Here is a 25,585-nt window from a genome sequence, read left to right as displayed (position 1 = left end):
GGAGTATAGGATAAGTCAACAACATTATTTGGGTATGAGTTAACAGAATATTAACTTTTAAAAGTGAGATTTTTTTTAAATCATTACATTTTTACCCCTTTTTCGTGATATCCAATTGGTAGTTACAGTCTTGTCCCATCACTGCAACTCCCATACGGACTCGGAAGAGGCGAAGGTCGAAAGCAGTTCCTCCTCCCAAACATGACCCCGCCAAGCCTCACTGCTTCTTGACACAACACTTAACCCGGAAGCCAGAGGTGTAACGGATGTGAAATGGCTAGCTAGTTAGCGGGTACGCGCTAGTAGCATTTCAATCAGTTACGTCACTTGCTCTGAGACTTTAAGTAGGGTTGCCCCTTGCTCTGCAAGGGCCGCGGCTTTTGTGGAGCGATGGGTAACGACCGTGCTTCGTGGGCAACCGTTGTTGATGTGTGCAGAGGGTCCCTGGTTCGCGCCCGTGTCGGGGCGAGGGGACGGTGTAAAGTTATACTGTTACATAGGCACCAATGGGTCGGTGGAAACACAGTACACTAAACCCTCCCCTAACCCGGACAACAATGGGCCAATTGTGTACCGCCTCATGGGTCTTAAGGTCACGGCCGGCTGCGACACAGTCTGGGATCGAACCAGGATCTGTAGTGATGCAGTGCCTTAGACCGCTGCGCCACTCGGGAGGCCTAAAAGTGAGATTTTAACCATACTTTTTTACAGTAGCCTACTAGCTATAGCCCTATGCAGAGACTATGTGACAAAATGACCCTAACCAACATTGTACCAGATTCTTCAGTTTTGCATCTACAGTATACTAAATCACCAAATATGGACCCAACTGTACCGTATGGCAAATTCTACTCTGTCTGAATGAGTTCATAATAATCTTGACTTCTTATATAGCCTAGGCCTATGCTATCAAATCTTCTATATTGTTCTTTATATCAAGCTTGGATTGGTTACTTCTCAGAATTGTTTGTGTTCTTTGTTCAATATCACATATAACAAACTCAGTGGGAGGACTAGACACAAACACAACTTTGAACCTTTGGTCAAATACCAGAAGAAGACTGGACAGACTGATAGATCAGCTGAGAGCTGTTCACATTTCCATGAACATAACAGGAGTGAGGTAAGGGATAAATGCAGAGTGGGTGTCAGAGTTCCAAGATTTTGGGGGGGTTTGTGTTTGGTAGTAGGCAGCAAAATCATTCTCACCATCATCAGATTTAGCCTAAACATTTACAATATGATATGTATGTAGCCTACTACATTTTGAACCTGGACTTTTATTGAATAATCATATCATAACTTAATAATCATAACTTCATCTGAACTTAATTAGATTTTTTCTAAATACATAATTCTCTACTTTCCTCTAGTCTGTGTGATGAGATTTTGACACATAATAATTCAAATTGGGAAATCAATCATCATGGTGTCTGTATTTCATGTGATTGTGAGATGCAGGTTAGCATAGAGACTATTGATTGAGAGGTTAATATTCAACTATTTAGTCTATGACCCTAAAACACAAGAGCTCCTATCATCTAACTGTCTTTTAATTTGCTTTACTGTCCTGGCACGAATAAATTCACTTCCACAGCACAGGTTAATTTGGGACATTTGAACTTCAGATACATTACGGATTACCAGCTTTTCTATCTCTAAATTGCAAATGTCTGGATGCGATGAGTGACATGTTTCATTTTGAGTCAGGGCATATTGCTGACAAAAGCACTGAAGACCTCAATTCATTTTCAAAATGGAAATCTCTCCTCCGGAAATGGATTCCATTCAGTATGATGAATTTGGTACGTCTGACATTGAAAGTAACCACAGTCGGAGGAAAATCATCCCACAAAGAGGTAAACTAATCTATTTTAATCAATATCTGTTAATGTGCCTTCATATTCCATGTAATTTTCTCCATGTACAGTGGCAAGAAAAAGTATGTGAACCCTTTGGAATTACTTGGATTTCTGCATAAATTTGGCATAAAATTTGATCTGATCTTCATCTAAGTCACAATAATAGACAAACACAGTGTACTTAAACTAATACCACACATATTATTGTATTTTTCTTTTCTATGTTGAATACATCATTTAAACATTCACAGTGTAGGTTGGAAAAAGTATGTGAACCCCTAGGTTAATGACTTCTCCAAAAGCTAATTGGAGTCAACTAACCTGGAGTCGAATCAATGAGACAAAATTGGAGATTTTGGTTAGAGCCCCATTAAAAAACACTCACAAAATTTCAGTTTGCTATTCACAAAAAACATTGCCTGATGTGAACCATGCCTCGAACAAAAGAGATCTCAGAAGAATTGTTGCCTTGCATAAAGCTGGAAAGGGTTACTAAAGTATCTCTAAAAGACAATCCACGGTAAGACAAATTGTCTATAAATTGAGAAATTTCCGCACTGTTGCTACTCTCCCTAGGAGTGGCTGTCCTGCAAAGATGACTGCAAGAGCACAGCGCAGAATGCTCAATGAGGTTAAGAAGAATCCTAAAGTGTCAGCTAAAGACTTACAGAAATCTCTGGAAGATGCTAACATCTCTGTTGACGAGTCTAGATACGTAAAACACTAAACAAGAATGGTGTTCATTGGCGGACACCATGAAAGAAGTCACTGCTGTCCAAAAAAAACATTGCTGCACGTCAGAAGTTCGCAAAAGAGCTCCTGGATGTTCCACAGCACCACTGGCAAAATATTATTTGGACATATTAAACTAAAGTTGTGTTGTTTGGAAGGAACACACAACACTATGTGTGGAGAAAAAAGGCACAGCACACCAAAATCAACACCTCATCCCAACTGTAAACTATAGTGGGGCTGCTTTGCTGCCTCAGGGCCTGGACAGCTTGCTATCATCGATGGAAAAATGAATTCCCAAGTTTATCAAGACATTTTGCAGGAGAATGTAAGGCTATCTGTTAGCCAATTGAAGCTCAACAGAAGTTAGGTGATGCAACAGGACAACAACCCAAAAGACAGAAGTAAATCAACAACAGAATGGCTTGAACAGAAGAAAATACGCCTTCTGGAGAGGCCCAGTCAGTCCTGACCTCAACCCGATTGAGATGCTGTGGCAGGACCTTGAGAGCAGTTCACACCAGACATCCCAAGAATATTGTGGAACTGATACAGTTTTGTAAAGAGGAATGGTCCAAAATTCCTCCTGACAGTTGTGCAGGTCTGATCCGCAACTACAGAAAACGTTTGGTTGAGGTTATTGCTGCCAAAGGAGGGTCAACCTGTTATTAAATCCAAGGGTTCATGTACTTTTTCCAACCTGCACTGTGAATGTTTACACAGTGTGTTCATTAAAGACATGAACAATTATAATTGTGTGTTATTAGTTTAAACAGACTGTGTTTGTCTATTATTGTAGCTTAGATGAAGATCAGATAAAATGTTATGACCAATATATGCAGAAATCGTAGTAATTTTCTTCCCACTATATATTATTTCAGGTATGCAGAGCAGGGTGGTTCATCTCCTGTATGGTGTCTTGGTGCTTCTCCTGTTGATAATACTGCTGATAACTGGACTTAAATGTAAGGCTTGCTTAATTGTACAGTTAATTTATAATTCAAGGGGACCAAAATACAAATCAAATTGTATTGTTAAACTCTCGATTACCAATTAATAATTTTTTTTTTTTTTTCTTCAATCAATCCTTCCTCCATTTTCCTAAGTCTCTCAGTTAAACCAAGCGATAGTTGATGTCCATATTTACCTTGAGTCCCTGAACAAGACTGTGATGAGTGCTTGTGCCACATCTTCCAGTTCAGGTACAGTGATGTTTAAAGGCTTTTATTACTAAAGGGCTAATTAACCTCAGAGTCTTGTTGAAGGATTATATATTATATTAGACATGTACACTCCCCTCCTGTATTTATTTGGACAGTGAAGCTATAAAAAAAAAATACTCCAGTATTTTGGATTTGAGATCAAATGTTTCATATGAGGCGACAGTACAGAATTTCCTCTTATAATGTATCAGAGGGTATTTTCCTACATATTTGTTTGACCATTTACAAATAAAAGCACTTTATGTATCTAGTCTCCTCATTTGAAGTATTCATAAGTATTTGGACAAATTCACTTTTAGTGCATTAAAGTACTCAAAAGTGTAGTATTTGGTCCCATATTCCTGGCACGCTTTTGACTACAAACTTGTTGGATGCGTTTGCAGTTTGTTTTGGTTGTGTTTCTGTTTCGGAATATGTTTTGCCCAATAAGAAATGAATGGAGAATAATGTATTGTGTCATTTTGGAGTCACTTTTATTATAAGTAAGACTAAAATATGTTTTGGAACAGTTCTTTATTGATGTGGATGCTACCATGATTATGAATAATCGTGAATAATGGTGAGTAAGAAAGTTACAGAGGCACAAAGATCAATAACCCCTGTTATTGTAATGGTAAGAGGTTAGCATGTATACGGGGGATGATATTTGTGAAACTTTCTCACTTATCATTATTCATGATTCATTCAGGACAATCCTTAATCATGGTAGTATCCACATTATGTGTTTAGAAACATATTATATTATTATTTACAATAAAAGTGACTCCAAAATGACACAATATTTATTATTTTTATTTACTTTATTGGGCACCGAATAATCTTAAAACACAACCAAAACAAACAGCATATGGATTCAACACGTTTGTAGAGTCACAAGCTGATGTAATAATTGCCTGCTAGGAATATGGGACCAAATAGTACACTTTTGACTACTTTAATACACATATAAGTGAATTTGTCCAAAATTGCTCCCCTAAAATGGGGGGACTATGTACAAAAACTGCTATAAATACCCTAAAATTACATAGGGAGTGCCAGAACAACCACTATCATATGGTATGGCATTATGATCACCTGTGGGAAGAAAAAAAAGACATTTCAGAACTCCATTAGCCAGATCAAAGATTGGCCCATTGTTTCAGACATGACCTGATTTGTATGTGTACATGGGGAATGTGTGTACTAAGCTAACATATGGAATTGTTTAAAATGGTCATACCATGGATAATTTAGATTGCGAATTTTAGGAGCCCTGTAGGTATATACAGTTCAAGTCGTAAGTTTACATACACCTTAGCCAAAATACATTTAATCTCAGTTTTTCACAATTTGTGACATTTAATCCTAGTAAAAATTCTCTGTTTTAGGTCAGTTAGAATCACCACTTTATTTTAAGAATGTGAAATGTCAGAATAATAGTAGAGCGAATTATTTATGTCAGGTTTTATTTCTTTCATCACATTCCCAGTGGGTCAGAAGTTTACATACAGTCAATTAGTATTTGCCTTTAAATTGTTTAACTTGGACCAACGGTTTCGGGTAACCTTCCACAAGCTTCCCACAATAAGTTGGGGGAATTTTGGCCCATTCCTCCTGACAGAGCTGGTGTAACTGAATCAGGTTTGTAGGCCTCCTTGCTCACACACACTTTTTCAGTTCTGCCCACAAATTTTCTATAGGATTGAGGTCAGGGCTTTGTGATGGCCACTCTTATACCTTGACTTTGTTGTCCTTAAGCCATTTTGCCACAACTTTGGAAGCATGCTTGGGGTCATTGTTCATTTGGAAGACCCATTTGCGACCAAACTTTAACTTCCTGACTGATGTCTTGAGATGTTGCTTCAATATATCCACATAATTTTCTTTCCTCATGATGCCATCTATTTTGTGAAGTGCACCAGTCCCTCCTGCAGCAAAGCACCCCCACAACATGATGCTGCCACCCCCATGCTTCACGGTTGGGATGGTGTTCTTCGGCTTGCAAGCATCCCCCTTCTTCCTCCAAACATAACAATGGTCATTATGGCCAAATAGTTCTATTTTTGTTTCATCAGAGGACATTTCTCAAAAAAGTACAATCTTTGTCCCCATGTGCAGTTGCAAACCGTAGTCTGGCTTTTTTATGGCAGTTTCGGAGCAGTGGCTTCTTCCTTGCTGAGCGGCCTTTCAGGTTATGTCGATATAGGACTTGTTTTACTGTGGATATAGATACTTTTGAACCTGTTTCCTCCAGAATCTTCACACGGTCCTTTGCTGTTGTTCTGGAATTGATTTGCACTTTTCGCACCAAAGTACGTTCATCTCTAGGAGACAGAACGTGTCTCCTTCCTGAGCGGTATGACGGCTGCGTGGTCCCATGATGTTAATACTTGCATACTATTGTTTGTACAGATGAACGTGGTACCTTCAGGTGTTTGGAAATTGCTCCCAAGGATGAACCAGACTTGTGGAGGTCTACAATTTTTTTTTCTGAGGTCTTGGCTGATTTCTTTTGATTTCCCCATGATGTCAAGAAAAGAGGCACTGAGTTTGAAGGTAGGCCTTGAAATACATCCACAGGTACACCTCCAATTGACTCAAATTATGTCAATTAGCCTATCAGAAGCTTGCCATGACATCATTTTCTGGAATTTTCCAAGCTGTTTAAAGGCACAGTCAACTTAGTGTATGTAAACTTCTGATCCACTGGAATTGTAATACAGTGAATTATAAATGAAATAATCTGTCTGTGAACAATCGTTGGAAAAAATGGCTTGTGTCATGCACAAAGTAGACGTCTTAACCGACTTGCCAAAGCCATAGTTTGTTAACATTACATTTGTGAAGTGGTTGAAAAATGAGTTTTAATAACTCCAACCTAAGTGTATGTACTTCCGACTTCAGCTGTATATACTTAATTTAGATTATTTGATAAAATATTGAATTTGGCCTTTACTACTGTAGACCATGGAAACACATTGAATAATACATTCATAAATAGCAAAACAGACAGTCCAAAAATAAATAATAAGAAATTAGGTTTTGAATTGTCTGTCCTGTATCTAGAATATATAAGAAAGCTCAGGAATTATTTTAGTTTTTTGGACACATACAGTGCATTCGGAAAGTATTCAGACCCCATGACTTTTTTTCACATTTTGTTACTTTACAGCCTTATTCTAAAATTGATTAAAATTGTTGTTTACCCCATCAAACTACACACAATACCCTATAATGACAAAGCAAAAACAGGTTTTTAGAAAAATTGAAATATGACATTTACATAAGTCCTGAGCGCTCTGGAGCAGGTTCTCTCTGTACTTTGCTCTGTTCATCTTTCCCTCTATCCTGATTAGTCTCCCAGTCCCTTCCGCAGAAAAACATCCGCACAATATGATGCTGCCACCACCATGCTTCACCGTAGGGATGGTATTGGCCAGGTGATTAGCAGTGCCTGGTTTCTTCCAGACGTGACACTTGGCATTCAGGCCAAAGAGTTCAATCTTGGTTTCATCAGACCAGAGAATCTTGTTTCTCATTGCTTGAGAGTCTTTAGGTGCCTTTTGGCGAATTCCAAGCAGGCCTTCATGTGCCTTTTACTGAGGAGTGTCTTCCGTCTGGCAACTACCATAAAGGCATGATTGGTGGTGAAAGATTATTGGAATCTGTGTGGGTAGCTGGACAGGTAGAATGACTGACAGTGAAGGTAAACAGGTGGTCATGGATCAGGTGACAGAGGAATGGATGAGACTGAGGCAGGAATTCCTTTAACCATAAAGTGGTATATTTACTGGGTAGTTTGTCTGTGCTGCATAACAAAGGAAACAGAATAACATGTATCCAATCAAATTCATAATCACAAAGGTCAAATCATAACAATCATTCTCATTATTAACATAATTAGGTAATTCAGCAATTCAATTTAATAAGAAGTCAATAGGAATCGTCATTGAGTCATTTCGGCTCATAACTATTCATCATAATCATGAGAATAATAATACAAATAATTCAATCAGTAATCGGTTATTTAATCTATAATCTCCATCAGTTTGATATCAGAATTGATCAATTCAGCAAAAAATAATTGACGTTTTATTTTTCATCCTTTCAGGTTTGTATTCATATGTACATGTAATTCCGTTACATTTCAACCATATGTCAATGGCATAATTGGCCTGTGATGATCTGTAAGGCCGTGATCATTATCCATTGACATAACACAATAGGTTTGAAGCATGTGCTCCAAGCCACGCTCCACGGTAATAACTATAAACAATAACTGATGGCCCGCTCTCCCGAACGCAACAGATAGTTCAGATGAAAGGTAACAGATTCGGTGGATTTACGTTGATTTATGGACGCACAGAATGTCTGGATTAGACGGAGTTAAGGAAGAGACAGCAGTGAGGTCTGGCGATGGCGATTTCCTCCTTTTAATGAGTTGAGATCTTTCGGACATTTCCACCTGACCTAATTAAAGCGCCCCTGGCCCAGCTGAGCAAGTGGCCATGAATTAAAGGAACGATTCCACCAACTCCATGAGCCTTTCTACAGGTGGATTGCTGCAGAGATGATAATCCTTCTGGATCTCCACAGAGGAACTCTGGAGCTCTGTCAGAGTGACCATCGGGTTCTTTATCACCTCTCTGACCAAGGCCCTTCTCCTCCTATTGCTCAGTTTGGCCAGGCGGACAGCTCTAGGAAGAGTCATGGTGGTTCCAAACTTCTTCCATTTAAGAATGATGGAGGCCATTGTGTTCTTAGTTGACCTTCAAAGCTGCCGACATTTTTTGGTACCGCTCACCAGATCTGTGCCTTGACACAATCCTGTCTCGGGGCTCTACGGACAATTCCTTCAACCTCATGGCTTGGTTTTTGCTTTGACATGCACTGTCAACGGTGGGACTTAATACACTGCTCAAAAATATGAAGGGAACACTTAAACAACACAATGTAACTCCAAGTCAATCACACTTCTGTGAAATCAAACTGTCCACTTAGGAAGCAACACTGATTGACAATAAATGTCACATGCTGTTGTGCAAATGGAATAGACAACAGGTGGAAATGATAGGCAATTAGCAAGACACCCCCAATAAAGGAGTGGTTCTGCAGGTGGTGACCACAGGCCACTTCTCAGTTCCTATGCTTCCTGGCTGATGTTTTGGTCACTTTTGAATGCTGGCGGTACTTTCACTCTAGTGGTAGCATGAGACGGAGTCTACAACCCACACAAGTGGCTCAGGTAGTGCAGCTCATCCAGGATGGCACATCAATGCGAGCTGTGGCAAGAAGGTTTGCTGTGTCTGTCAGCGTAGTGTCCAGAGCATGGAGGCGCTACCAGGAGACAAGCCAGTACATCAGGAGACGTGGAGGAGGCCGTAGGAGGGCAACAACCCAGCAGCAGGACCGCTACCTCCGCCTTTGTGCAAGGAGGAGCACTGCCAGAGCCCTGCAAAATGACCTCCAGCAGGCCACAAATGTGCATGTGTCTGCTCAAACGGTCAGAAACAGACTAAATGAGGGTGGTATGAGGGCCCGACGTCCACAGGTGGGGGTTGTGCTTACAGCCCAACACCGTGCAGGACGTTTGGCATTTGCCAGAGAACACCAAGATTGGCAAATTCGCCACTGGCGCCCTGTGCTCTTCACAGATGAAAGCAGGTTCACACTGAGCACATGTGACAGACTTGACAGTCTGGAGACGCCGTGGAGAACGTTCTGCTGCCTGCAACATCCTCCAGCATGACCGGTTTGGCGGTGGGTCAGTCATGGTGTGGGGTGGCATTTCTTTGTGGGGCCGCACAGCCCTCCATGGGCTCGCCGGAGGTAGCCTGACTGCCATTAGGTACCGAGATGAGATCCTCAGACCCCTTGTGAGACCATATGCTGGTGCGGTTGGCCCTGGGTAATGCAAGACAATGCTAGACCTCATGTGGCTGGAGTGTGTCAGCAGTTCCCGCAAGAGGAAGGCATTGATGCTATGGACTGGCCCGCCCGTTCCCCAGACCTGAATCCAATTGAACACATCTGGGACATCATGTCTCGCTCCATCCACCAATGCCACGTTGCACCACAGACTGTCCAGGAGTTGGCGGATGCTTTAGTCCAGGTCTGGGAGGAGATCCCTCAGGAGACCATCCGCCACCTCATCAGGAGCATGCCCAGGCGTTGTAGGGAGGTCATACAGGCACGTGGAGGCCACACACACTACTGAGCCTCATTTTGACTTGTTTTAAGGACATTACATCAAAGTTGGATCAGCCTGTAGTGTGGTTTTCCACTTTAATTTTGAGTGTGACTCCAAATCCAGACCTCCATGGGTTGATAAATTTGATTTCCATTGATCATTTTTGTGTGATTTTGTTGTCAGCACATTCAACTATGTAAAGAAAAAAGTATTTAATAAGAATATTTCATTCATTCAGATCTAGGATGTGTTATTTTAGTGTTCCCTTTATTTTTTTGAGCAGTGTATAAGGATCGAGGAGGTGTGAATTCTGAGATGCCATTCTGCACACCGCTGTAGTACTGTGCCGTTATTTGCCTATTTGTGGCCCGCCTGTTAGCTTGCACGATTCTTGCCATTCTCCTTCGACCTCTCATCAACTAGCTGTTTTCGCCCACAGGACTGCCGTGGACTGGATGTTTTTTGTTTGACTAGTCAGGATCTAGGCAAAGATGAACGGAGTGGTGGCGGGTAGCTTAGTGGTTAGAGCGTTGGGTCAGTAACCGGAAGGTTGCTGGATCGAATCCCAGAGCTGACAAGGTAAAAATCTGTCGTTCTGCCCCTGAACAAGGCAGTTAACCCACTGTTTTCCGGTAGGCTTTCATTGTAAATAAGAATTTGTTCTTAACTGACTTGCCTAGTTAAATAAAGGTTTAAAAAAAATGGCGCAAAGTACCGATAGATCCTTGATGAAAACCTGCTCAAGACCTCAGACTGGGGTGAAGGTTCACCTTCCAACAGGACAATGACCCTAAGGACACAGCCAAAACATCGCAGGAGTGGCTTCGGGACAAGTCTCTGAATGTCCTTGAGTGGGCCAGCCACAGCCCGGACTTGAACCCGATCAAACATCTCTGGAGAAACCTGAAAATAGCTGTGCAGCAACGCTCGCCATCCAATCTGATAGAGCTTGAGAGGATCTGCAGAGAAGAATGGGAGAAACAGGTTTATTTTTATTTTTATTTTACCGTTATTTTACCAGGTAAGTTGACTGAGAACACGTTCTCATTTGCAGCAACGACCTGGGGAATAGTTACAGGGGAGAGGAGGGGGATGATTGAGCCAATTGTAAACTGGGGATTATTAGGTGAACATGTTGGTGTGAGGGCCAGATTGGGAATTTAGCCAGGACACCGGGGTTAACACCCCTACTCTTACGATAAGTGCCATGGGATCTTTAATGACCTCAGAGAGTCAGGACACCCGTTTAACGTCCCATCCGAAAGACGGCACCCTACACAGGGCAGTGTCCCCAATCACTGCCCTGGGGCATTGGGATATTTTTTAGACCAGAGGAAAGAGTGCCTCCTACTGGCCCTCCAACACCACTTCCAGCAGCATCTGGTCTCCCATCCAGGGCCTGACCAGGACCAACCCTGCTTAGCTTCAGAAGCAAGCCAGTAGTGGTATGCAGGGTGGTATGCTGCTGGCACAGGTGTGCCAAGCTTTTAGCGTTATACCCAAGAAGACTCAAGACTGTAATCGCTGCCAAAGGTGCTTCAACAAGTAAAGGGTCTGAATACGTATGTAAATGTGATATCTGTTTTTATTTGTAATACACTTGCAAAAATGTCTAAAAACCTATTTTTGCTTTGTCAGATTGATGAGGGGGAATAAACTATTTTAGCAATTTTATAATAAGGCTGTAACGTAACAAAATGTGGAAAAGTCAGGGGGTCTGAATAGTTTCCGAAGGCACTGTATATCAATGGATGACATTGTAGATGCTTTGTTCATAATCTCTCACTCTTCCTTCCTTCATTATCTTACTCTTGTTCCTTTCAGACCCAGCTACTATCAACCAACACTATTATGATGAATTTCAGCTTCCAGTGAGAGGTTAGTGACTTATTGGTAGATAAAGTCCATCCCTATCCATTGTGCAAAACATTGTGTCCTCCTCAGGAACTTGTAGTGAAGAATGGTGGTCCTTCCAGGATAGCTGCTACCTGGCATCAAAAAGGAAGCTCAACTGGAACAGTGCAGAGGAAAAATGTATTGAGCTGGGAGCACAGCTGCTTGTTCTTAACAGTGAGGATGAGCTGGTAAGGCCAAGGAGGTGAAGCGGTATCATATCAAGAGCTGTGGGCTCCGTTAAATGTTCTCTATTTGTGCTGTTTAGGACTACATCTCCCAAGTGATTGATGCAGGAGAGAGATACTGGGTTGGGCTTGTGGAGAGAACACAAGAGGGCCACTGGACCTGGGTGGATGGAACTGACTACAAATCAACTCCACAGTAAGGGAGTACTGGGATGAAGAGAGTAGGGCAGCAGCGGCTGGTGGGAGGACAGGCTCAGTGTAATGACTGGAATGGAATCAATGGAATGGTACCAAACGCACCACACACATCAAACACATGAAAAAAACACTTTTTTGACTCCATTCCATTGATTCCATTCCAGCCATTACAATGAGCCTATCCTCCTATAGCTCCCACCACCAGCTTCCTCTGGAGTAGGGATATTGTGTATTACATCCTAAAAACACAGTCACCAGACATTATAATTAAGCAATAAGGCCTAAGGGGGTGTGATATATGGCCAATATACCACGGCTAAGGGCTGTTCTTATGCACGACGCAACGCAGAGTGACTGGGTACAGCCCTTAGCTGTGGTATTTTGGCCATATACCACAAACCCCCGAGATGCCTTATTGCTATTATAAACTGATTACCAACCTAACCAGAGCAGTAAAAATATATGTTTTGGCATACCCGTGGTATACCACGGCTGTCAGCCAATCAGCATTCAGGGCTCGAACCACCCAGTTTATAATAGGTAATATACTTCCATCTACTGTCTTTGCTCAGCTTCTGGGATAAAGGGCAGCCAGACAACTGGCAGGTTGGTGTGAGTGGAGAGGACTGTGGACAGCTTCATGACGGTCCACACAGACGACGCAAGCTTTGGAATGATGCAGACTGCAACCTAACGCACAACTACATCTGTGAGGCAAAGGGGAAATGAGAAACAGAAACACATGCTTGCCATTGACACATGAGCTGTAAGCTATGCCAGTGCTGCCTGACTGATATAACATGACAGTCTCAGGATACAGGAGAAAGGATGGATTTCTTTCAGTGACTGTACAACAATCACAAATTATGGTATTGAGGATAAGAAGCACACAGTGTACAACGTGAGCTTATTCACAGAATAATGTTTAATTAAACCTTGGTATGTCAGAATTTAATAGCTTTCTTGGAGGTCTTTTCATCAGATATTTTTCCAGTTCAGCATCTACTCTATCTGTGGGTGTATATGAAAAGCAATAACCAATACAGAGGCACATATTGGATCATAACAGCTGTTATTGATTTCAAGAGAAGGTGGGCCACTGCAGGTTATGTCCTGGTTTCCCGTGCATTTCCATACTAGCAGTTCTCACCAGGAAGGTGCGCATGATCTGGGTTGTACTCCGCCTTGTCAAAGCACATGGCTGCTTTTCTGTCACACTCACAGATAAACATCTCACATGGATTGTTGTTTTCTGTATGAGAGAGAGAAAGAAGAAAAAGTAAGGAGGCGGGAGGGGAAGAAGAGGAAAAATTGAGAAAGAGAAAGATGGGTAATGGTAAATAGTTTTCAAGGGGGAAGGAAAATAGAGCTTCTCCAATTTAAAAGATGCAGAGGACTAGACCATCCTAAAGAGGGTGCTGTTGCAGAATAAAAGTTATATTTTGACAAAGGGACTGTTTTTGAATCATATAGTTATGCTGATCACACTCGCCTTTGCAGGTGACAGTCTTAGAGGCTCTGTCACACTGGTAGCTATATATTTCAGTGTAAGGGTTGTCAAATATGCCCCAGCACTCCTCGTGCTGCATGGAATCAGAGTAGCAATAGTCATGAACCTGACAGCATCTGGAACACACAGAGGGCATCTGTTTCAATACAAGTACAATGACTGACTTCCCGTTAAAGCTAATGTATATAGCCCCCCCCACACACACACAATGTATAACTCCCGCCGTCCACCTACACAGTGTACACAACCTCCAGGTTCAAATTCATCCTCTCAGATTCTTGCCGTGTTCACTACCCCTGACCCCATCTTCCCCTCCATGACTGCGTACCTGTCCAGATCATCCACAGGTGTGCCTGAGCCACCCTTCCCACAGTAGCAGCCGTAGTCAGCATAGTCCAGCACAGGCCAGCTGCTAGGGTTAACACAGACGATCATCGCTCTGAACTGCCATAGTGCCCATGGGTTGGGTTCATGCACCGCCAGCACTGAAACACACGAGAGGCCACGTCTCAGACAGACAGAGCACATTTAAATATCTACACCGGACATTACCATTTTTATATCAGAAACAAATAAAAACTAGTGAATCACTCAAATGGAACCATACAGCATCATGGTTGAACTGGGCAACGTCACATTCACAACTGGGCAACGTGCCTGGTGAGCCCTTATTGCTTAATGTAAATGTATTTTGCATAACCAGCTGTGAGTAAAATATTTTGCAGTACACACTGACTTGACTAAAGGAATATTTTCTGCAAAGAAAGCTATGACAGGATGACTGTACACTGCTCTGTTATTAAAAAGCATAGACAGCATCAAAGCTCTGTCTTAAAATACAGTGTAATTAATAATACTTACAGACTGGCAGACAGAAGGCTAACAGCAGCAGCGTGTGAGAAGACCTCATTTTGGCGATGAAGAGTATCACTGATCTGGAACGCAACTGATATATATAGAATCATGGCCTTTAGGGGCAGGCTTTGGATGATTAGATAGGGTGCGATACACAGTGGACTGCACAGACATATTATAATAAACACTTGTGTATAGTGATAAAGGTGCATTGAATCACATTTCAATACCGGTTACATGTTTTATTTATTTAACCAGGTTAATCTCACTGATTAAAAATCTTTTTCAATAGCGATAGGATAATATGCAGAAATACAGGAGACTCATTAGGTCATTGTACAAGGCTTGACTGGAGTTGTGTAATGGAAATGTGTGGGAATTTAAGCATGTGTTTTGTCATTTACACAGCTATCTGCTGGAATGTACTTTGGAAGAACATCAGGGGAAATGCAAAATGTACCTTTCAGAGTATTAGCAATTGATATGATAGAGGACAAGGCTGGTATTTCAACCCCAACAATGACTGCTTTAAGAAAGCAATATAAAAGAGGAAAAATGACATAAATCAGTCTAATTTGATTGGATATACCATAGAGAATTAAAATATTTATTTTATCCAGCCATAAAACATCCACCAGCCAATATTTCAGTTAGGATTTGACTTACTTAAACTCTACTTTATAGACCCGAGGCTGATATTACTCAGCAGTCCCCAATAGCATAACAGCTCCTGTCATTTTAGTGTCATGTAGAAATCACATTCAACCCATGTTTCCCTTTACATGTCATATCATGTTTCTGTTTTGAATTTGTATATGTAATAGCAGTAGCAATCTTGGGTAAACAAGTTTAGAACCTGAGGAAAGCATTTTAGCTGAGATATCATTCATATTCCTGGCTGTATGACACAACCCCTCCCAGTTTACCTCCCATTTTAGCACTTGTTCTCCTTGACCTCCCTTCATCTAATATAAGAGGAGGTAAGGTTGGTATATACCCTCAATGTTTCCTGTCATGCATCCAAAATCCCTCCTGTTGCTGCTGACCGGTAAGCCTGTTACATTTCAATATTGATTCGAAGCTTGTTGTCCACTTTTTCACTTGCCTAAGAATATACATAAAGTCTGAGATGATTTCAGATAGAATAATAATCATGTGTGCCCTCTGTAACTCTTATTTGGAACCTCAATGTCAGGAATATGTGCAGTAGTGTGACTGATAGCTTCACCTCCCTCCTCTGCCAGCATACGTAGCCCATGGTTCACTGCAGCCCCAGGCTCTGTGGCAATTTGGCAGAATGATCACGTGCACCCAGCCTGATGTCAACCCCTTCATGTACAATAACTATGGCTGTTGGTGTGGCTTGGGGGGGACTGGGACTCCCAGGGATGACCTGGATAGGTAACTGGATTTCATTCCACTTGTGTTAGACATCATGACCAGGTTTTTCCTGTATATCTCAGAAAACGCGTAACTTTCTTCTCTCAGGTGTTGTGAGGTCCATGACCTCTGCTACCGAGCGAGCAGGCATCTTCCAGAGTGCCGTCCCATCATTGACGTCCCTTACATCAAGGTGTACATATTCTCTTGCACGAATGGGCAGGTCTCCTGTTCAGGTAACAACTGAATGGTAGAAACAATAAAATAATTTGTGGACATACATTTTCAATAAACTATACAATCTGCCCAAGCTCTATATTGTCAGATGCAATGATGTTTTGAAGTAAAGGTGAGGTTTCATCTTTCTGATTATAACTGCAACTAATGTTTATCATGAGCCTAAACCTGTTTCCTCACGCCTCAGCTTCCAACGATGTGTGCCAGGCCTCAGTGTGCGAGTGTGACCGAGTCGCCGCCAACTGCTTCGCCCAGTCCACCTACAACCCTGAGAACAATAACCTGGACCCCAAAACCCACTGTATCACCTGAGCCAAGACAAATCCTCTGGAAGCAGTACAAACATCTGAAACTACTGTAGATTCACTGAATGTTTATGAATCCTGTTTCATGGATGTGTGTCATGTTTGCTGGAATGGAATTTACTGTGCCAATTAAACTGTTGACCTATTAAATGATTGAATGGCATTCTTTTGAGTATGTGTTTGTTAGTTCTGTATTTGTATTGAACACATAGAATTCTGTGTAAGTAATAACTGGAGAATACCTTTATACAGTGCATTCAGGAAGAATTCAGACTCCTTGACTTTTTCCACATTTTGTTACTTTACAGTCTTATTTTAAAACAGATTAAATAAAACAATCTACGCAATCTACACAATTTTCCTCAATCTACACACACAATACCTCATGACAAAGCAAAAACAGGTTTTTAGAAATGTTTGCAAATGTATACAAAATAAAAAACAGAAATACCTTATTTACATACAGTACCAGTCAAAACATTGGACACATCTACTCGTTTGGACACACCTACTCAAGGGTTTTTCTTTATTTTTACTATTTTCTACATTGTGGAATAATAGTGAAGACATCACAACTATGAAACAACACATATGGAATCATATAACCAAAAAAGTGTTAAATCAAAATATATTTGATATGTTAGACTCTTCAAAGTAGCCACCCTTTGCCTTAATGACAGCATTGCTTACTCTTCGCATTCTCTCAACCAGCTTCATCTGGAATGCTTTTCCAACAGTCTTGAAGGAGTGCTGAGCACTTGTTGGCTGCTTTCCTTCACTCTGCAGTCCAAGTCATCCCAAACCATCTCAATTGGGTTGAGGTCAGGTGATTGTGGAGGCCAGGTCATCTGATGCAGCACTCCATCACTCTTCTTCTTGGTCAAATAGCAATTACACAGCCTGGAGGTGTGTTGAGTCATTGTCCTGTTGAAAAACAAATGATAGTCCCACTAAGTGCAAACCAGATGGGATGGTGTATCGCTGCAGATTGCTGTAGTAGCCACGCTGGTTAAGTGTGCCTTGAATTCTAAATAAATCACAGTGTCACCAGCAAAGCACCCCAACACCATCACACCTCCTCCTCCATGCTTCACGGTGAGAACTACACATGCGGAGATCATTCGTTCACCTACTCTGCGTCTCACAAAGACAACGCGGTTGGAACTAAAAATCTCAAATTTGGACTCATCAGACCAACTGACAGATTTCCACCAGTCTAATGTCCATTGCTCGTGTTTCTTGGCCCAAGAAAGTCTCTTCTTATTGGTGTCTTTTAGTTGTGGTTCTGTTGCAGCAATTTGACCATGAAGGCCTGATTCAGTCTCCTCTGAACAGTTGATGTTGAGATGTGTCTGTTACTTGAACATCTGTGAAACATTTATTTGGGCTGCAATCTGAGGTGCAGTTAACTCTAATGAACATATCCTCTACAGCAGAGGTAACTCTGTGTCTTCCTTCCCTATGGCGGTCCTCATGAGAGCCAGTTTCATCATAGCGCCTGATGGTTTTTGCGACTGCACTTGAAGAAACTTTCAAAGTTCTTGAAATTTTCCATATTGACTGACCTTCATGTCTTAAAGTAATGATGGACTGTCTTTTCTCTTTGCCTATTTGAGTTGTTCTTGCCTCAATATGGACTTGGTATTTTACCAAATAGGGCTATCTTCTGTATACCACCCCTACCATGTCAAAACACAAGGTAGCATTAAACACATTAAGGAAAGAAATTCAAAAAATTAACTTAAGGCACACCTGTTAATTGAAATGCATTCCAGGTGACTACCTTAAGAAGCTGGTTGAGAGAACGCCAACTGTCAAGGCAAAGGGTGGCTACTTTAAAGAATCTCAAACATCAAATCTATTTTGATTTATTTAACACTTTTTTGGTTACCACATGATTTCATATGCTTTATTTCATAGGGTTGATGTAGAAAATAGTAAAAAATAAAGGAAAACCCTTGAACTGGCAAGTGTTTTCACTGACATTTTCAACCTCTCCCTGAACTAGTCTGTAATACCCACTTTTCAAGCAGACCACCATAATCCCTGTGCCTAGGAATGCGAAGGTAACCTGCCTAAACGACTACCGCCCTGTAGCACTCACATCTGTAGCCATGAAGTGCTTTGAAAGGCTGGTCATGGCTCACACCAACACCAACATCCCAGAAACCCTAGACCCACTCCAATTCGCATACCGCCCCAACAGATCCACAGATGGCGCAATCTCAATCACACTCCATTCTGCCCTTTCCCACCTGGACAAAAGGAACACCTATATGAGAATGCTGTTCATTGACTACAGCTCAGCGTTCAACACCATTATGTCCACGAAGCTCATCACTAAACTAAGGACCCTGGGACTAAACACCTCCCTCTGCAACTGGATCCTGGACTTCCTGACGGGCACCCCCAGGTGGTAAGGGTAGGCAACAACACATCTGCCACACTGATTCTCAACACTGGTTCCCCTCAGGGGTTTGTGCTTAGTCTTCTCCTGTACTCCCTGTTCACCCATGACTGCGTGGCCAAGCACGACTCCAACACCATCAAGTTTGTGGATGACAACAGTGGAAGGCGTTTCTGAATACTTATGTAAATGTGATAACCGTTATTCTTTTTTTATACATTGTTAACATTTCTAAAAACCTGTTTTTGCTTTGTCATTACGGAGTAGTCTGTAGACTGACGAGGTTGAAAAAACGATCTAATCCATTTTCAAATAACAAAATGTTGAAAAAGTCAAGGGGTCTGAATCCTTTCCGAATGCACTGTAATATAGTTATTGGAGTGTACGAGTGGAAGTGAGATCAAAAGGTGTTAGACCAAGAATCAATATGCAAAAGCAGTCTAACAAGGTCATTTCTGGACTGAATCCAATAACTTTTTTGTCCACCTTGGTTTGTGTATTTATATGGCTATCTTCCACTTTCTGGTGTAGTTTTGGAGCAGCTGGTTTTGTCTCACCATTACATAAGGATACATTTCCATTAACTAGCATGATAAGTGTCTGTTTGGCAAATGCAGGTCTTTTTCCTTGAGCTAATATGACGATATCTGAACAGAACATTTGAACTCTTAAAGGTCAAGGGGTCATATTATTTACAAATCATCTGAGATAGAGAGAAGTTTAATCATCGATATAAAAAACAGAATTATACAAGAATAGATTTGAAACGTTTCTAGGCAGGAAGCACATGATGGCATGATTAGATCGGCTTGTACAGAAGTGTGGTCACATACTTCTTTTTGTAGCGGTGGGTTGCGCTAAGAACCATCACCCCATCCTGAAAGAAAATAAAATAGACACGGATCAGGCAGGAATGTCTTGAGATGCAGAGTTGAGGTCTATTTAACACAGAATTTGAATTGCTCTATTCTATGTCAAATTCAACTGACAACAGGGAATGTAATTGACCCCATCTCTGCTGAGGTGTCTGGTCTAGTGAGGAAACAAATGAGTTGAGAACAGCAATGATTTACCTTGATGGAGAGGGCATAGAGGTGGTTGAGCATCACATGGTTGGGCTCTGGAAGAAGGGCTGGGTCACACTGTTCAGGATATAGAAAACAAACAATTAGCACTAAGAAATTGACACCAATCAGAGAAAATAAAAACATATTTCCACCATCATGACTCCCAATGAAGGTGTTCTCCAGCCTCTAAACCATCACTCACAGACACGCCAGTGTCCTTATTGAGTAGGACTTGCAGCAAGTGTGGTGGCAGGATGGGGGGGTTCTTGAGCTTGTCGCTTGTCTTGGTTATGTATGGGTCCTGCTGGTAGGGTCCCGGAGGGGAACTCGAGAGGTCTGAAATCACAGGGACACACACAATGATTCAATGTGCAGTAAACCACCAGGTGAAATTAGGCCCCTTAATTAATTTATCATCAGAATTTAAATGGCCTTCAACACTAAATGGAGTTGTTATTGGTAAAACACATAAATTATGATGGTAATCAAGCATCAGTACCTGACATATCTGCACATTCCTGAGAATCAATCATGAGGGCTTCAAACACCTCAAAGTCAGTCCTCTTCACCTGAATGACATTATTGACAGTGCCAGTTTTGGTCGTCAACACAGCCTGTGAAGGATGAAATACAGTTGAAAGACAGAACAGAGGGAATGTTATTATATCATTCCGACAGAGGGTTTGTACTCACCCCTGTCGGGTCGAGGGTCCACTGTCCATCTACACAGAACTTATACTGGTGCTCTCCCTCAGGCAAGTCCACAACCGCTGCAAAGTTGTTCTGGCTGGGTCAGAAAAATAACACAATACAAACAAAATTGAGCAGGAAATATCATTCAATTTCAATCAGTATGAACTATTCACATTTTGCCAAATTAAAGTGCTTTGTTCAGGTTTTCCCCAAACCTGCTCACCTTTTGTTGAGGGGAATCTTGGTGGCCCAGTTGTTGAATGATCCAGACACAAAGATCTCTTTGCCAGCGCCTGTCCAACGGAACACAGTGGGCTTGGCCTGACTGGGACATTTACTGTCACTCTCAAGGTCCCTCTGCCAGGCTAGAAACTCCTGGATCTCCTGAGGAGCCTGGCACAATTGGACTCACATTAACAACATCACTACACATTGAGGCCCACAGAAAAAAAGTTGGGTATAGCCTGCCCTACAGGCAACCTTGTAAATACTTTAATGTAAATCTGAATGAATTAATCCCTTTAGACTTCACTATCTATATTTCTATACATTTTTAGCCTCTCGGGTGTTAAACAGGTCAGCATCATCTGTGCTGTCCATGAGAATCTTGGGCCGTGCGCCATCCTTGGCACCTTGTCCATCATCACGCTGATAGGGTCTCTCACCCTGACCTGCACTGGCCCGCTCACCACTGCTGCTGTTGTTTCCCATTCTGACTCAGCAACAACCACTGCACTGATCATCAACACACAAGTGTGAAAAAATTATCAACAACAATAATACTGTCAATATAGTACACACCAGCCCTGTTATATACAAGGCACATTGACATAATGTAATATGAATATATCTTCTAATATCTGACATTTACATGACAGAAAATATTTTCAGAAGCTGGCCTGGTTGAACATTTAGCCATTCTGAGCATTTCCTTCCTTGTTGAACAGACAGCTTGCACTCGGGTGGGACAGCAGCGTTCCTGTGTATATTAAGACGTGCAATGGGTTGTGCTCAGAATTGATAACTAGGACAAAAACGGCAGTTTACTTAAAAACTATCCGTCATTAAATCTACTCGGTGTAACAGTTGGGATAATGGGACAATTCGGAGTACAGCCCATTTCTCATCCCTGGTTGAGGTAGGGGCCTATGTTTCCAAGCCATATCTCGCGCAGGCTACACCGTGCCTTAATATACACAGGGATGCTGTCTGATCGCAGTGCAGCTGGAAATAAGCAGGACCGAATCTGTTGGCGAATCCTCCACCAAAGCCTATTGTAATTGATTGAGAAATGGCCAAGACCAAAATGTAAGCATTTGATAAAAGATCCCCGTCTCCTGACATGACCAATACCCCTAACCCCAACACAAACGTGCTCGCAAAAACAAACACCGGCGCAGACACACACTGACATTAGGTTTGCGTTTCCGTGCATAAGCAAAAACCATATGACCTACTATATATACCACCTATGGCAAAAACTGCCTCGTTACTCAAACTTTAAAACACATCACATCCGGAAGATCCATGCCAAAGTAACATTGAAGTAGGCCTAATTGTTTTCACTTTTCTTACCTTCGTTTAATTTCTGGAAATTCTAATACTGGGAATCTACGCTATTGTATTTCCTATCGCCATTTTCCCCTGAAAGGGTAAATTGTAACCTAACCCAAAGACAAACAGTAGGCTGCACGAGCACACACCTCTTCCTGTTTTTTCGCATTCGAAGTCACGCCTGTCTCGGAATGATTTTTCAGACCATTGAGGACAGTTCAATTTCACAAACTAGTGTAACCTTTTCTAGGTCACAACATAAAACACTACTCTGATTTAACAAACAAAAGGTGAAGCTGTAGCACATTTTAGGATTGGCCATAATGGCTTCCTAGGTTTAAAAAAGGAAACGTTCAGGGCCCGGTTTCGCAAAAGCATCTTAAGCTTCAATTAATTTTAGAACCATAGAATTTATCCTGTGGTTCTAATTATGAATTTAGCCTTAAAGTGGCAATCAGCATTTGAAAAAACAACAACACGTGAATCCGCTCCTGTTTCGGGAAAAAGCCAAGGAATGAGACTGGAGAACTGTAACAACTCAAATTCATAGACAGAGCTATGGATGCAAGGACTGACCATCCATGATATCACAATTATAGTTTTAACCATGTTTTGAGGCTATATAGTGTTAGTTTACATGTACTTTGTTTACCAATATTGGAGTAAAACAAGCTTATATGTTGGGTTCTGATGTGGTATGACAGTTATACAAAGCTCATGAGGCATTCTTCAAGAATCAATGGGTAGGGTACAACATTTTTTTTAATCATTAAGTAAAAAAATTTATGTAGGAAACGGCAGATTTCCACTTTAAGATGATTTTGGGAAACCGGACCCAGGTCCAAGAACAGACCTGGGTTATGTCGCTTGAACTTTTGCTACGTTGCGGTTTGTGCTGAACTACACGTTTTTCCAAAACGTTATGTAGGTTCTTGAACAGACTTTGAGAAAAGTTTGCTCTGTTTGGTGGGTGTGTCGGGGTATGGCTTGAAGCAATGAGTGACGTATTTAAAAGGAGATGTGCAATATGAGCCCACAACCCAACCCCTCCCCGTTTTTCAACTAGTCGTTCAGTACAGCACCATTTCCGTTCAATTGAACGTTCTATTACATTTGTATGTACTGAACGCAGCCCATGGATAGGAACCTTGATTCAGCCTTGGGATAATTTTTATTGGAGCGAGTGGTTGTGAAATATTTATAATAATTTGTACACTGCAAATTGACGACAACTAAACCGAAAAAGAGATTGAATTGGAAAATAACAATAATTTCATTCCTGGATTACATTGATAAACGATCATATTCTCTTTCTTTATTTGTGTGAATACTTGGGAACAGATTTCCTGAATGATTTTATTTTTGGATGAATTCCTGGTGATTCTGGTGATTCTATGTGAGTCTTTTTTAAATTATTATTATTATTTGTTTTAATTAAAACTTTTATTTTTTTTAACTTTTATTTAACTAGGCAAGTCAGTTAAGAACAAATTCTTATTTACAATGACAGCCTACTGGGGAACATTGGGTTAACTGCCTTGTTCAGGGGCAGAACGACAGATTTTTACCTTGTCAGCTTGGGGATTCGATCCAGAAAGTACCTGCCGCCACTTTGGGGGCCTGTCATGCCAAAGTGGCGACAGGAACTGTCATGCCAAATAATGTCCCCCGGTCAAATAGTGTCCCCCTCTACGTCACAATAGGATTCGATAAACTATTAGTGTCTGGGTGTTGGGCAGAACCCCTAGGTCCTGGAGAACAGGAGCAGAGTTAAAGGGAAAAGGGTAGGAGACAGAGACTTAAACAAGCAAACACACAGGTTACACTTTACTGTGAGAAAATTTGATGGATTAGTGCAGTGTTATAAATGGGAGATATGTACTTTTCAACACTTGTGGAAGGTATAGCCTATCTCAAGCTGGTCCCCCTTCGACTCAGAGCACAGAGAATCAGACTGATCTGAACTTGCTGGTTCTGGTGGATGGGATACCTCCTGGGTGGCTCGGACAGTCAATGGTCCTAAAGTCATTAGGAGAGGTAAATTGAAGAGGTACATTTTTATAATCTTAGCATAACTACCATTTCTTGCTTTCTCAAATGTCAACCAAAGCTTAACATACTTCGTCTATTGGGCTTCACTGAAGTGTAGGGCGTCAGTGCTTCCAGTGTTCGACCGTCCAACTGCTCCAACTGCAGAAGATTGTATCAGTGTTAGGGAAACTAAAACTAGCTCCAGGTTATTTTGTGTGCAAATGCAAATAGTGATGATATTTTTTATGCTTCACTTTATCAGACGGTGACCCCAGCTAGGAGCAAAAGAGCAGCGAGGTTTCCCAGGTCACACCTTCCTTTCGTCCTTCTTCCAAACCAAGTAATTCGCCCGGATGTCGTAGCACTTGATCCCCTTCTTGATTCTGCTCCGGTAGCTCTCCTTCTGTTTCTCCTGCGTCTTGTCCATGTTCAGTCTCACCTTGATTGATGACAGAAATACATGCAATTATATTTCATATTACAAATACATTTTTTACATATCTCTTGGAGGGCCAGAAAATAAATTAACGGCAGACAATCATTTTTGCCTGGTCAAAAACCGCCACATCCTTCTCAGTCCGTGCCTGAAGGTAGTACTCGAAAGTGTTCTGATCTGGTTCGACAACTTCCACCACATCAGGTGGGGTTTCAGTGATTTGAAAGTACAACTATACAAACATAGCAATAGACAAACAACAACACTAAGTCAATCACAAATTTGAAAGACTACAGCATATACACTGCTCAAAAAAATAAAGGGAAAACTTAAACAACACAATGTAACTCCAAGTCAATCACACTTCTGTGAGATCAAACTGTCCACTTAGGAAGCAACACTGATTGACAATAAATTTCACATGCTGTTGTGCAAATGGAATAGACAAAAGGTGGAAATTATAGGCAATTAGCAAGACACCCCCAATAAAGGAGTGATTCTGCAGGTGGTGACCACAGACCACTTCTCAGTTCCTATGCTTCCTGGCTGATGTTTTGGTAACTTTTGAATGCTGGCGGTGCTCTCACTCTAGTGGTAGCATGAGACGGAGTCTACAACCCACACAAGTGGCTCAGGTAGTGCAGCTCATCCAGGATGGCACATCAATGCGAGCTGTGGCAAGAAGGTTTGCTGTGTCTGTCAGCATAGTGTCCAGAGCATGGAGGCGCTACCAGGAGACAGGCCAGTACATCAGGAGACGTGGAGGAGGCAGTAGGAGGGCAACAACCCAGCAGCAGGACCGCTACCTCCACCTTTGAGCAGGAGGAGCACTGCCAGAGCCCTGC

At 41.6% G+C, this 25,585-nt stretch overlaps 4 protein-coding genes across 9 annotated transcripts; 2 read left to right on the top strand and 2 right to left on the bottom strand.

Annotated features, from left to right (window-relative positions):
- Window positions 1-1,028: 1,028 nt before the first annotated feature.
- Window positions 1,029-13,220, top strand: asgrl1 (asialoglycoprotein receptor-like 1). Of its 3 annotated transcripts, none has more exons than XM_055919338.1 (8): window positions 1,029-1,123; window positions 1,707-1,859; window positions 3,476-3,559; window positions 3,701-3,796; window positions 11,811-11,864; window positions 11,931-12,070; window positions 12,148-12,263; window positions 12,838-13,220. In XM_055919338.1, the coding sequence occupies exons 2-8, from the start codon at window positions 1,757-1,759 to the stop codon at window positions 12,992-12,994; spliced, it is 750 nt and encodes a 249-aa protein (XP_055775313.1). In that variant the 5' UTR covers window positions 1,029-1,123; window positions 1,707-1,756; the 3' UTR covers window positions 12,995-13,220. The 3 variants fall into 3 exon arrangements, with proteins under 3 accessions (XP_055775313.1, XP_055775315.1, XP_055775316.1); XM_055919340.1 differs by having other exon boundaries at window positions 1,031-1,123; window positions 1,711-1,859; XM_055919341.1 differs by lacking the exons at window positions 1,029-1,123; window positions 3,701-3,796 and having other exon boundaries at window positions 1,141-1,859.
- A 90-nt stretch (window positions 13,221-13,310) lies between these two features.
- Window positions 13,311-14,794, bottom strand: LOC129853370 (phospholipase A2-like). Its single transcript, XM_055919343.1, has 4 exons — window positions 14,637-14,794; window positions 14,104-14,260; window positions 13,758-13,891; window positions 13,311-13,517 (listed from the first exon to the last, which is right to left on the bottom strand). The coding sequence occupies exons 1-4, from the start codon at window positions 14,683-14,685 to the stop codon at window positions 13,402-13,404; spliced, it is 456 nt and encodes a 151-aa protein (XP_055775318.1). The 5' UTR covers window positions 14,686-14,794; the 3' UTR covers window positions 13,311-13,401.
- Window positions 14,258-16,705, top strand: LOC129853371 (phospholipase A2, minor isoenzyme-like). The gene is made up of 3 exons (XM_055919344.1): window positions 14,258-16,031; window positions 16,119-16,246; window positions 16,435-16,705. Exons 1-3 carry the CDS (start codon window positions 15,928-15,930, stop codon window positions 16,557-16,559), a joined length of 357 nt encoding a protein of 118 aa, XP_055775319.1. The 5' UTR covers window positions 14,258-15,927; the 3' UTR covers window positions 16,560-16,705.
- Window positions 16,706-17,045: 340 nt separating this feature from the next.
- Window positions 17,046-22,488, bottom strand: LOC129853367 (5'-AMP-activated protein kinase subunit beta-1-like). Of its 4 annotated transcripts, none has more exons than XM_055919334.1 (9): window positions 22,295-22,488; window positions 21,269-21,449; window positions 20,943-21,112; window positions 20,720-20,813; window positions 20,526-20,640; window positions 20,229-20,362; window positions 20,033-20,101; window positions 19,793-19,836; window positions 17,046-17,476 (listed from the first exon to the last, which is right to left on the bottom strand). In XM_055919334.1, the coding sequence occupies exons 2-9, from the start codon at window positions 21,428-21,430 to the stop codon at window positions 17,266-17,268; spliced, it is 999 nt and encodes a 332-aa protein (XP_055775309.1). In that variant the 5' UTR covers window positions 21,431-21,449; window positions 22,295-22,488; the 3' UTR covers window positions 17,046-17,265. The 4 variants fall into 4 exon arrangements, with proteins under 4 accessions (XP_055775309.1, XP_055775310.1, XP_055775311.1 ...); XM_055919335.1 differs by having other exon boundaries at window positions 21,269-21,454; window positions 22,295-22,487; XM_055919336.1 differs by lacking the exon at window positions 17,046-17,476 and having other exon boundaries at window positions 19,664-19,836; window positions 21,269-21,454; window positions 22,295-22,469.
- Window positions 22,489-25,585: the final 3,097 nt, after the last annotated feature.

The sequence above is a fragment of the Salvelinus fontinalis genome, chromosome 4 (genome assembly GCF_029448725.1).
Source record: "Salvelinus fontinalis isolate EN_2023a chromosome 4, ASM2944872v1, whole genome shotgun sequence".
NCBI classification, from domain to species: domain Eukaryota; kingdom Metazoa; phylum Chordata; class Actinopteri; order Salmoniformes; family Salmonidae; genus Salvelinus; species Salvelinus fontinalis.
This window is presented reverse-complemented; position numbering and strand designations above follow the sequence as displayed.